General features: G+C 43.0%; 1 protein-coding gene across 1 annotated transcript in view; it reads left to right on the top strand.

Moving 5' to 3' along the window:
* The window catches only part of shank3a (SH3 and multiple ankyrin repeat domains 3a), a 135329-nt gene that overhangs the window by 89233 nt on the left and 33375 nt on the right, over nt 1-12721 (top strand). The window contains exon 13 of the mRNA XM_034535207.1: nt 10893-11006. Coding sequence (XP_034391098.1) covers nt 10893-11006 — 114 coding nt within the window. The remainder of the gene's footprint in view (nt 1-10892; nt 11007-12721) is intronic.

Genomic DNA, 12721 nt, shown 5'->3' with positions numbered 1-12721 from the left:
TTGCTTCGGACTAAAGATATGTTGATGATTCAGTTATCTTTAGATCATTAGCCTCTATAACCCCCCTAACACAAACACACAAACACACACACATATGTATATATATACATACGCAGTCACTCATACACTCATCTCTTTCTTCCGGTTACTGTCCTCACACTCTCGTCAATCACCCGCCACACCAGCAGAGGAGCATCTTTATGATGGGATCAGTAAATCTCACTAAATGATGTGTCTGGTTGTGTTTGTGGGTGTCTGTGTGTGTGCCGTGTTAGCATCTATACTTACAGCATTAGTATAAATGTCTATGAGCTCACCTGTTAGTAGGACAGTTTGGTGGCCTGTTGAGGCAAAGAATATTGTATACTGTACAGGGAAAGATGTGTCTCCCTGTGTAGTTTAATGAAGACCATTGGTTCGAGCACATTCCTTGTCAAGTGTGTTGATATCTTAGCCTTTTTTAACAAAAGATTCTGGAAGATTTAGGAATTGCACAATAAAATTATTTAGGAATTGCACAATAAAATTATTATCATCAAGATTATATTGTTTTATTTACTATCACATAATGAAAGAAAATGGTCTTACGCTCATAAACAACATACACACATTGCATTAAAATGTTACTCGTAGTAGTGTTATTATTTTCGTTTTTTATCCTACATACAATTGAATCGGATCACAGTAAACACAACCACTGCCGATTTTCTTTGGGCAGTATTCAGCAAAGTGGTGACGATGGGCATAAATCAGTGTTTTTTGCATAATGTGTCTCATAATTTTCTCTGCTAAAATAAGAAAATTGGAAAAAGAAAGACATTTAAAAAAAAGTCAGTGCCAAATGTGAGCGTGCAGCTTTGATCTTTCCGAGTTTTAGAACACCTATTGCTGCTCAAATATATAATATACAATTATTTTGTTAAAATCATCTGTTAAACTTATTTCCTCCCTCGCCATCTCAAACGTTGACTTGCTGTGTAGAACTCGACTCTTTTTGCTATCTCATATTCTTGTTTTACAGTATGTTGTGGTGGGATAGTGGTAGTAACTTAACTGTAGATAGCAATAACTATATTAAGGTTTGAGCTTTGTGATATACCATTTACAGTAATAAAGTATTCACAGTAGAATGAAAAAAGGACACATTTTTTATCAGTTATGTATTAATTAATGTGATGCCTTATAGCTGACTTCCAGTATAATGAAGACGATGCCGATTATGCCTATGACATTGATGAAGGTAAAATTTATTTTATTTTTTGTATTTTGAGAGAAGGATGACAATGTGGTTAAGACTATAAATCATCAAGGAGACCGTTATTTTCCATTCTGCTATCACAAATAAATTATGTGAATGTTGCAGGCTTGTATAGTGACTTCAGTGACACATTTTCATCCTTCATTTCCTCTTAGATTTGCACAAGATGCACATATAACCCCCATGAACAACAGTAGATGGGCCTTAAATGTGTGCTTAGTTTGGATGCCTGAATCAAATCCTACAGTACTGTTGTGTCCCCATGAGCATGTGTTTTAGCCAACCGGTTTCTCCTCCACCATGAAGAACTGCTTGGAAAAACTCCCAGTCTTTACTCAGTGATTGTCAGTCCATTGGTCTGCTGTCTGAAATCAATGTCTCTAGATAGCCTTTGTCTAGACAAACAGCCCTGCTGTCCGCTAGTTAACAGGGTCATCCCCATTCAGCTCTCCAAGCAGACTCTTAGTCTTGTGTAATGAGATGCGTTTGTCCTTCCTCACTCACTGACTGCCACTGGACCACAAAACTAGCATTCGCTTGGTGTCATGGGGTGTTTGAGGTTATGTATGTATGTATGTGTGTGTGTCTGCTTATTTCAGAGATTACAGTTCGAAGAAATGGATGGTTACAAGATAATCAGATTGTGTGGTCGTTCTGTGCTCACATGTGTGTATCTGGTCATAGGTGTGTGTGTGTGTGTGTGTGTGTGTGTGTGTGTGTGTGTGTGTGTGTGTGTGTGTGTGTGTGTGTGTGTGTGTGTGTGTGTGTGTGTGTGTGTGTGTGTGTGTGTGTGTGTGTGTGTGTGTGTGTGTGTGTGTGGATCCCTTTTGTACACTCCATTAACAGGTTGCCTGGCCCATGCCCCCACCTTCTTGCATCCCCCCTCTATACTCATTCCCCTGCTCACCCCTGTGTTTGTTTCTACTCTTCCCCTTCATTGATGTAATCTGATCTCATCATGCGGATGGACATCTCTTGAAGGGCCACTTACTATCACCATGGTAACGAACAGGGACACACGCCACTGTAACCTGGTCAAGCTTTTTGCAAACTTATGACCCCATACACACTCACACTCGTTGATACAAACACATATACACACTTTATCAAAGCCAACGTTAACACACAGGAACACAAAAACACATTCAAAGAAACAGATGTGTGTCTGAGCATGCTGTTTCCCCCACTGTGAGCGTTAACTGCACATTCAGGACATTCTTCTCCTCAACAAGGTGACACATTTAAGAGCATGCTTTCGTAACAATGTATTACATCGCTCACACACAACCAAACGCAAACACACACACACCACATATACCTTCTCCAAACGCCATTATAAATCTTGCAGACAGCCATGAAAATGAAACCAGTGTAAGTAACGTTGATATTAGACATTCACAAACATGATTAATGGGGTTTGGCCGCACCCAGTGTGTGCAGAATATTAACACCGCTATGGGCAGTGGAGGATACCTGGACCAGCTATACGACAAAAACATACACACATATACTGGGTTTTCATGTATTATTCTAGGTCTAGCTTCACACAGGCTCAGAACGTAGCTGTTATGAGCTCTGGGAACATGCTGGCACACTGATCACATGTCTTAAAACTGCAAAAGCTTTCCGTTAAACCCGTTGTCTGAAGATATGCTTCTCTTCGCATGTACTTAATTGTCTCCAACAATAGCTACACATATATGTACATTAATTTGAGCTAGTCCAAGAGACTGTAGATTATACAAATGAAGCACTGCAGAGTATAAATTTGACCACAAAGCTTGCTATTGTTAAGACAAAAATGCATATTCATCTGTCGGTTACCAAGCAACAGGTGCTAAGTGCCTAACAGCGCTGACATATACTTTTAAGACAGAAATAAAAATGATAAAATTGTGTCTTTAGTTAGTTAAAAAAAAAAAAATTGCTGCTGAGAAACAACATTCTTTTAGAAATATTCATCCATTTTATCTTTTTGTCTGCTACTTGCAAATCAGGTTGGATAAGAGCTTGTGTGCCAAGTGCTTCCCACAGTGAGCTTGGGTTGAATTACTGGTCGTAGCGTGAAGTCTACTCTGTGTATGCACATTGTTATTTGCATCTTAAAGTGTGTATTTGAGGTGTGCATGTGTGTAAATGTATAAGTGTATGTCTGTCTGTGTGATTGCCTTTGTGCGTTTGCGGTTGTGCAGACAGTGTAAGTAATGGCCTCCCACAAGTTAGATAAACAGCATCCTTCAAGTATTCAGCAGCCAGCTGTCCTAATATCCGAGGCACATATGAGAGAAATGTCTTTCTCTGCCATATTCTGTCTTTTTACTGTCTTATAAACCTTTGGGTAAGAGTCTGTAGCACATGTGGCTTTGGTTGTGCCCCTTTGATACAATTCTAATGATCGTACTGTTAAGCCATATGTTGATTTGTTAACTCAGCGGAATCTAATCCATTTGAAATGAAGATAAACAGTTTTTTCGGCCAAAGAATAGGACTCTAGATGTGACATTATCTTACATTTCTGAGCTGTTTCCCAAAAGCATTTTTACTTAATCACAGATCAAACATGTTAACTACCTGCTAGCTACCCCCCGTAAGGGTAATGTGTTGCTCTTCCTAAGTGTCATTTAAATAGTCATATACATACAGTTACATTCATGAAATTGGACCTCTGCATTTAACCCATCCTAAGCATTTAGGAGCAGTTGGCTGCTGTGAAGTGGACGGGAAGCAACATGGGTTCAGTTCCTCGCTCAAGGACACTTCCTTGAGGCGGGGATTGAACTACCGACCTTGTGGTTGAAGGACGGCCCCTTAGATAACTACCATATATTTTAAAATTGTTTCAAACATATTGCTATCTGTCTCAGCAACCCACACAAGGAAACCCAGAGAGGCCACAAGAATTACGTTCTAAAGTGTGTGTGTGTGTGTGTGTGTGTGTGTGTGTGTGTGTGTGTGTGTGTGTGTGTGTGTGTGTGTGTGTGTGTGTGTGTGTGTGTGGGTGTGTGGTGTGTGGTGTGTGGTGTGTGGTGTGTGTGGAGAGTGAGATACTGGACATAGTCACAAGCCCAAGGCAAGGACGTTGATGTCACAGCTAACCTTCGAGCTGTACAATCAGAGTAGCAGTGGGGTGCAACGTCCCGCCCACACATTTACCTGCTCCCTGCTGAACACACCACCTGTTCTCCTATTACACTCTCATCCTCTTTGTTTTTTTTTAATCTTTTTGTTTTCCAAACATGTTTATACGGTGCATCCTAGCTAACAAGAGCATCCCACACGTAACCCCTCATTGAAATTAAAACCTATTCCTGCCTAACATACATGTAATTCACTGAGATGTAGCCTCACACAAAATGCTAATTAGAAACATGCCATAGCCAACAGTTGTATGAATAAACAGGAAAACTGCTGCATTAACTGGAGCCATTGACTAATGCGGATGCATATTCAACACAAACATTGATATGCTTTTGATTTACAATCACTATCTTGTACAATGTGACACACACTGTTTGACCTGAGGGCCGGGCCAAACTAACTGAGTGACTGCAGATGGTTGATAACAACAGGCCTTTTCTGTCTTGCACAGGGACAACCCACTTTGCAGTCATGGGTATGTAAATGTGCACGCATAGGTCATGTCCTTACCCAGTAATGTCAGGTAGAGTCGCTTTTTACACATTTTGAAAAGCCTTGTGTCCTGACCTCTTCGTGTTGAGCTTTCTCTCCAAATCAAAAACAGAATCTCCCTGAAATGAAAAACAATCAAACAAGAACACACTCATTCTCCTTTGAGATTCTCCTTGTTAATAATGTTCCTGAATTTAACCCCATGACCACTCGCTAGTCCAACTCTCCCATAAAGCCACATGCAATGTCATTCAACAAGGCATGTTGTCGTGTAATAATATGTAGTGGAGGCTGGAGCATTACAGCATGTTCATTAATCACAGCATAAATCACCATCATTTATGTGACAACCTGACTCGTCAATCAAACAGTTAGGTGTGTGATTAACAACTCAACAACAAACAATCTATCACTGATCTATTAACAACAGACAATCAATGGTTGCTCTACAGCTAATCAATCACTGGCATACTCTGATGGAGAACCACTATGTTCTGTTCCCTGCTGGTCAGAGTACCAGGTGATAAGATCCGGATATGATTTTGATCAGTTTGTGTCCATGTTTAATGTAGATTTTCTTGCGTGTGACGATGCATAATATATTAATGATAACGAACCTTTGTATTTAACATAGTTTCATTATATTTCTGTGTCATGTGATATTGTCCTGAAAAAAAAGACAGTAAGACATAGGACTATCAGGTAGTCCATTCTATTTGTGTCTCCACCGGAGGGTTGACACAGTAGGAGAGAAAGAATGACACATGGAACGAAAAGCCAGTAAGAATGAAAGAATAGGAGTGTCATGTAGCCCTCAAGCCTCGGAGGGAGGGAGGGGAAGAGATGAGAAGAGAAGAGGGATCCCTCTGAGTCAGCCTTGGAGTTTGCCCCTGCCTCTTTTCCTCCGCCTCCTCCCACTATACTTTTACAACACTCCCGCCTCCTCGTTTTTCTTTTTTGTCTGTAGCCTTCTTCCTTTGACTTTGTTTCATTGGTTCCATATTTGTGTTATTTCTTCTTCAACTATTTATAACTATTTATTTAAAACTTTCTCTCTCTCTCTCACACTCTCTCTCTCTCTCTCTCCCTCCCTCTGTTGAATACTGATGAGCCAGAGACTGCACCACTCCCTCGCCCTCTTCTAAAAGAAGTCCAATGAGGACAAACATGCAGCAAACCACAGCTCACATTTGACTCAGAGCAGTGTGACTCCCTCTTGCTTCTTATTTATTGGCTCGCTACTTCATTCAGTCTTGTATCTACTCCGGGGTCCACTCGCCCTTTTCCACATTATCTTCTTAATTGCCAGCCACCACTACTTCTCCTATTTCATGTCCACCTCCATCCTTGTCATTAAATCTAATTTTCTTACATATTCATCTAATCTATTCTTGTATAATCTGTTGACTATATAATATTAAATCTTCCTGATTCCATATGTTCTCTATTCTCCCCCAGAGCATTAGCATGTATTCTCCTACTCATATATTCAGGTATCACTGACCGCGTCCCTGTTGCACTACTGTACATAGTCCTCCCCCTTTCTCTTTCTTGTAGAGTGCGTGTGTTAGCGTGTCTCTGGTTGTCTCCACCTCATTTCATAAAGATGAAACTCTGCTCTCTCTCTATTACACTGAATTGAACTGAGGTTTAATACAGAGTGGAGGGATCCAAATCTAATAACAGCTCCACTCAGGTTATTGGAATGCTCTCCACTCTCACCTTCACACACTTACTGTCAAGCTCTCACACACACACACACACACACACACACAGTTATGTATAGGCTGAGATATATACTTTCTCTCTATTCAGAAAAGCCTATACCTAAAACCTAACATTACACTTACTGTAAATAACATGCAAACACGCACAATAGTGCTGTACATATTTTTCAGTGAAGCATCATAACAAGGTTTTTTGATAGAGAAAACTGTGAGCAAACCAAGAGGCTAGGACCCCAGGTGATATATATATATATATATATTTATCATCTAATATAATCTAAATACTCTTAAGACTTATTGTTCAGCAAAATCAACGTGCAGAGAGCCTATTGTAGCATTTTATGGAAATCAAGTTGTGTTTTGGCTTTGGCAAGTCTACCATGGCATCCCTGTCTGAATCAGTTTGAGTGCATCAGTGGCAGAAAGCCATCAGCCTCTCTCACCATAGCTGCATCCTTTCTTGTCTGTTTCTGTAGGCAAATGCAGGAGTTTGACGCATCCACTGTTCTCTGTGAAACGTCTGTTTACGTGTTTAGAAAAGACTGTTCCTTTCCTCACCAGCTGTTACTCATTTATTCAGTAATGGCAGTTGCCTTCACTCTGTATGAGTATATGCGTGTGTTTCTGTGTCCATTGCTTGCAATGAAGAGAAACTAAGAGGAAGTATGAAGGAGAAAGAACATGAATGACTCAGCTCAAAGCAATAGAGCGTAGCAAAGCAAGAATTAAAATGAGCTCAATTCATCGTCGCATACACACAGACATACACACTCGAGCAGGGGTGCGTTGAGGCAGGGTGTGTGAGGAGTATAAATAGCGCTGCATCCTCACGATGCTATTTTTAAGCCAGGAGCCTTGACTGACTTAACCAAGAGCAAAACTCAGAAGTTAAATGCACTCACAGACACAGAGAGCAATACTGTACCAGACTTCTTGGACACTCATGAATAACTGGGCGCCTGTTGAAACAGCGCTTTCCTTTGTCAGCTGTGTCTGTCTTTAGCTGGCTCTCATCTCTCGTTGTCATTGCTCAATGTAAGCCTCTTTCTTTCCCTTTGTTTCATTCTCCCGGGCTCTCTATAATGCTACAGTACTCCCATTTCTGGTCACATGTAATGCTTCGTTTATATTTTATTTCTATATACACTTTCCTATAATGGCCCAGTGAGATGTTTTTTCAATTCATAATGAGAACTTCTATGAGGCCGTTGTGGCAGGGTTACAAAGTTGTACTGCACAGTAAACAGAATATATGTACCTGAGCAGTTTATTTGTCATTGTAATGGAGCATGTGTGTTCTTGTGTCACTGTGTATGAATGCATGTCACCATTTGCTGTGTGTTTGCACCCACTAGTTTACCTGTGGAGGTGATTATGAATCTGTGTGGCAGGTCACTGCTTCAAGTGATACAGTCGAGACCTATGATGTCCAGCTGAGGTGTTGATTGCCTTATGTACTCAACTGTTGTTTAGTTAAGCCCCAATATACCTCCATAGACAATGGAACAATTGGCATGTATTGTTTTGCAGTGAAGCAACTCTTCTTAAAGACAGGCTCCATTGTTTGCATGAAGCTGAGTCCCGCCTACTGTATTAGTGTATTTATTTTCTTGCTTGAGGTCAGCTGTCACTCATACCTTTTGTTACGTGTAATAATTGCTTTCTTCATTTTGACCGAGGTATCCAGTTCTTAAGCTGTTGTCCTATTTCCAAAAAACTCTCAAATTAAGTTAAAAAGTAACATGACCGTTCAGTATGAGTATCAGGTTCTTGCAATCACAATGTAGCTGTCTGTTTGTGCCAGATATCATTACACATTTACTGTCAATTCACAGTATCTCCTCCACTTACAAGACTTTAATTTAACCAAAACAATAACCAAAGCTGTTTTTATCAAGGAATTAATAGCATCAGAGAGGCAGTGAAATGTGGTTTACAGTAGTTTCTTTGTGTTTATGCAGACTCTGCAATCAATTTCTGCATTTAGATTGACCATGGTGTGTTTAAAGTTAATTGAAGAGTGGTTTACATACAATATGTGTGGAAGAACAGCCTACGGTTTTGAAGGTGTAAATGGATATTTTAGATCTGTAAAAACACTGACTTTTGCTTGAATCCTTAAAGACTCGTTTCTGTCCGTATTGTCAGGTGTTGGTATCAGTGTCAGGAACCAGAAATGGATTAGTACTGGCAGAATAAGGAACCGAGGGAAGGGAGCAAAGGCAGCCAGAAGATCAATCAGAGGTCTCACCTTTTCTTTCATTTCTGTCAATGGCGAATAGAGAGCACAGCCGACACCTGTCTACTGCAGGAACACCATTACAGTATAGACAGCCACCCTGACAGAGCCAAAGAGGGGGATGGAGACAATGACTGAGAAAACACTCAGAAACGCAGGCAGGCAGGCAGGCAGGCAGGCAGGCAGGCAGGCAGGCAGGCAGGCAGGCAGGCAGGCAGGCAGGCAGGCAGGCAGGCAGGCAGGCAGGCAGGCAGGCAGGCAGGCAGGCAGGCAGGCAGGCAGGCAGGCAGGCAGGCAGGCAGGCAGGCAGGCAGGCAGGCAGGCAGGCAGGCAGGCAGGCAGGCAGGCAGGCAGGCAGGCAGGCAGGCAGGCAGGCAGGCAGGCAGGCAGGCAGGCAGGCAGGCAGGCAGGCAGGCAGGCAGGCAGGCAGGCAGGCAGGCAGGCAGGCAGGCAGGCAGGCAGGCAGGCAGGCAGGCAGGCAGGCAGGCAGGCAGGCAGGCAGGCAGGCAGGCAGGCAGGCAGGCAGGCAGGCAGGCAGGCAGGCAGGCAGGCAGGCAGGCAGGCAGGCAGGCAGGCAGGCAGGCAGGCAGGCAGGCAGGCAGGCAGGCAGGCAGGCAGGCAGGCAGGCAGGCAGGCAGGCAGGCAGGCAGGCAGGCAGGCAGGCAGGCAGGCAGGCAGGCAGGCAGGCAGGCAGGCAGGCAGGCAGGCAGGCAGGCAGGCAGGCAGGCAGGCAGGCAGGCAGGCAGGCAGGCAGGCAGGCAGGCAGGCAGGCAGGCAGGCAGGCAGGCAGGCAGGCAGGCAGGCAGGCAGGCAGGCAGGCAGGCAGGCAGGCAGGCAGGCAGGCAGGCAGGCAGGCAGGCAGGCAGGCAGGCAGGCAGGCAGGCAGGCAGGCAGGCAGGCAGGCAGGCAGGCAGGCAGGCAGGCAGGCAGGCAGGCAGGCAGGCAGGCAAAAGGGTTTGAACATGGAAATAAAGAGACGGAGGGAGTCCGTTCTCAGGAGACAGTCAGGGGAAAGTTGTGTTAAGCTGTGATCAGAGTTGGGGATTGGTCAACGTATCCTCTGTGTGCTGAATGTCATGTTTTTGCAGCAGGAAGTCGATAAACAGCCGTTCTCCGCCCGCACGCAGGATGACAATCCTGAATGTTAGAAGTAATTTTAAGGGAACCGAGAGGTGGGCAGTAAGTAGCTGTAAGTCCTCGAGAAAATAATGTAATTGTTAAAAGATACAATGGGGAATCTTGCGAATGGCGGATATTTGAACTTTTACTATCATGTCACTTTTCATCGTGTCCCAGGTTACATCACCGTGACATGCCCCCATGCCAGAGTAGAATATAGTTTGGAGGAAGTAGACTACATCATTTAGCAGGCTGTCCGCCGGCTGCAACATCATACTGCCGTAACCTAGCAACCAGTTTAGAAGAAGGGCTCGCTCAGGCAAAGCTTCAGTTCCAGCTGGTGATCTCTGAGGTGTGTGTGTGTGTGTGTGTGTGTTTGTGTGTGTGTCGGTCAGTTTCCTGGGATAATGGATGAGTGTTGTAGAAATGAGCGTGCTGGCTCATTCCTGCAGGGAAGATCAATATCAACTATATATTCATCTCTAATTACCACAGCGGAACTTAGAATCAATCTCTTTCTTTCTCCTCCCTGCCCTCTTGCTCTCCTTCAACATCTCTCCTTCCTCTTTTTTCTTTCTTTCTTTATCTCCCTTTTGTCTTTCCTCTCCACTACTTCATTAACTGAGTCTCTTTCTTTCTATTTTTCAAATTTAAAAATCGTTTATTGGCATGAAAGAGAAAAAAGCCTATGTTGCCCAAGCACCTCAGTATGATAGATCAGTTACAGACCAATATTTTCTCATTACAGTTTCTCCTGTCTTGTATCGGCTTTATATTTTTCTTTCTCTCTCACTTGCACCTCTTTCCCTCTTTGTCTCTTTTCTCAGGCTCTCCGGGCTCCAATACCTCACCTCACAATGATGACAACTATGTTGTATGACAATATTTAACATACTCTCTTGATATTTTCTCCTTTCAGTTCTGAGTATAGGGGAAGGAGGTTTCTGGGAAGGCACGGTCAAAGGGAGGACAGGCTGGTTCCCAGCAGATTATGTGGAAGAAGTTCAGATGAGGCAGTATGACCCTCGGCTCGGTAAGATGCACAAGCACGCACACACACACACACACACACACACACACACACACACACACACGCACGCTGTCACACTGCAATACATTTATATCTTGCTGTCGTGTGTTGCTATGGTGTTTGCTCATAGCTCTGTCCATGGTGCTGAAAAGCTAAGTAAATCCTATAGCCTGTGCTAAGTATTTGGAACATCTGCTAATTTATTTGGGATCAAATAAACAAAGAGTCTGGCAGTCCAAATGTTTAACATTAATGTGTATGTCTCAATTGATGTGTTTATTAATTGAGAAACCTCTTATCCTCGACCGACAACTGTTCATGGCCTTTCATGGTTGTGTCTTCAGCTAATGTGGTTATGGTGTTGGAGCTGTCTGTGGCCACACAGTTGTGCATTGACAGGGAATACAAGAGGGGTCTGAGCCCGCAGACCTGAGGGTTCCAGTGTTGAGAGGTGGAGGTCAGGGTGGAGGATGTGGTGGTGCCTATCCACACATCCTAAGGTCAGCGCATCAGGAAGCTTTGGATCCAGTCACAGAGGGCTGTGTTGAGCCCCAGGTCTTTGAGCTTGATACCAAGCTTGGAGGGCACAGTGTGTTGAATCTGCACTCTAGTGTATGAACAGCATTCTCACTTATGTGTTCCTTTGGTTAAAGGACTAGGGTGACGGCGTCGCCCGTTGATCAATTTGGTCTGTATGCAAATATCATTGGGTCCAATAAGCCTGGGATGGAGGAAGTGAAGGTTTTGACTACCCCTTAAAGTGCTTAATGTGGTGTGAGTCTAACTAAGTTGTAGTTGTTCAGGCAGAGGGAACAGGTACAATGGTGGTCTTCTTCAAACATTTGGGACTACAGACTGGAGAAGTGAGATGTTGAAAATGTTTATGAAGACTTCTGCCAGTTGAGTCACACACAATGGGATGCCAGGACCTGGTGCCATGTGTGGGTAAATCCTTTTGAAAGATGTTCCCACATCTGCCCTGAATAGTGCTTGTGGGCAGGGGTCCTGGGCCTTTTGTGTTTTCTTGCCATTGCCCCCGACAATACAACTGCCAGCGTCGCAGCAATGCACAAACTCCTTCTTTAGGATAACGTGTTGATTTACGAAGAAATATTTTTGACTTTATATTTCATTGTAAAGTTTTGTCATCACATTCTTGATTTCCTAATTCATTTCAATTTAAAATGTGTTTTAATTAACTATACAAAACATTTCTCAGTAAAATATATCTCCAGCAACCAGTGCCTACAAAATTAAATATTGATTTTAATGAAAAATTCTATTTCGGGATTTTATGATTGGGAAATGATTGAAGCATAAGGCACAAACTGGCAATGACATTACTTGTGTTTCCCTAGGACATGCAATATTATCTGCAAATGTTGTCAACAAGAAGCGAGAATGTTCATACATCTGTCACCATATAGTAAAGGTCTCACTGTTAAATAGACACCAGTATGAGATTGCGTGAAACAACATATTTTTCTACTTGATACAGAGGCTGTTTGACTAGAACCATTTTGTAGATACAAGAGTGACTTTCGGCATGGTTTAAGTGCCCTGCATGTTATGGTCATCTAATACGCAGACTGTCCTCCAGAAAAACTTGTAAATTGGCCAAATATTGTGGTTTGACCTTTGTTTAGCCATTAAAAGAAAAACTATTTAGCAAGAGTTAAACAAAAATGCAAGAGCAAACTACCAATAAATGGTCATGT

This window comes from Cyclopterus lumpus, chromosome 6 (assembly GCF_009769545.1).
Source record: "Cyclopterus lumpus isolate fCycLum1 chromosome 6, fCycLum1.pri, whole genome shotgun sequence".
In the NCBI taxonomy this organism is placed as follows: domain Eukaryota; kingdom Metazoa; phylum Chordata; class Actinopteri; order Perciformes; family Cyclopteridae; genus Cyclopterus; species Cyclopterus lumpus.
The sequence above is the reverse complement of the archived record's forward strand: the minus strand, read 5'-3'. Positions and strand labels throughout refer to the sequence as shown.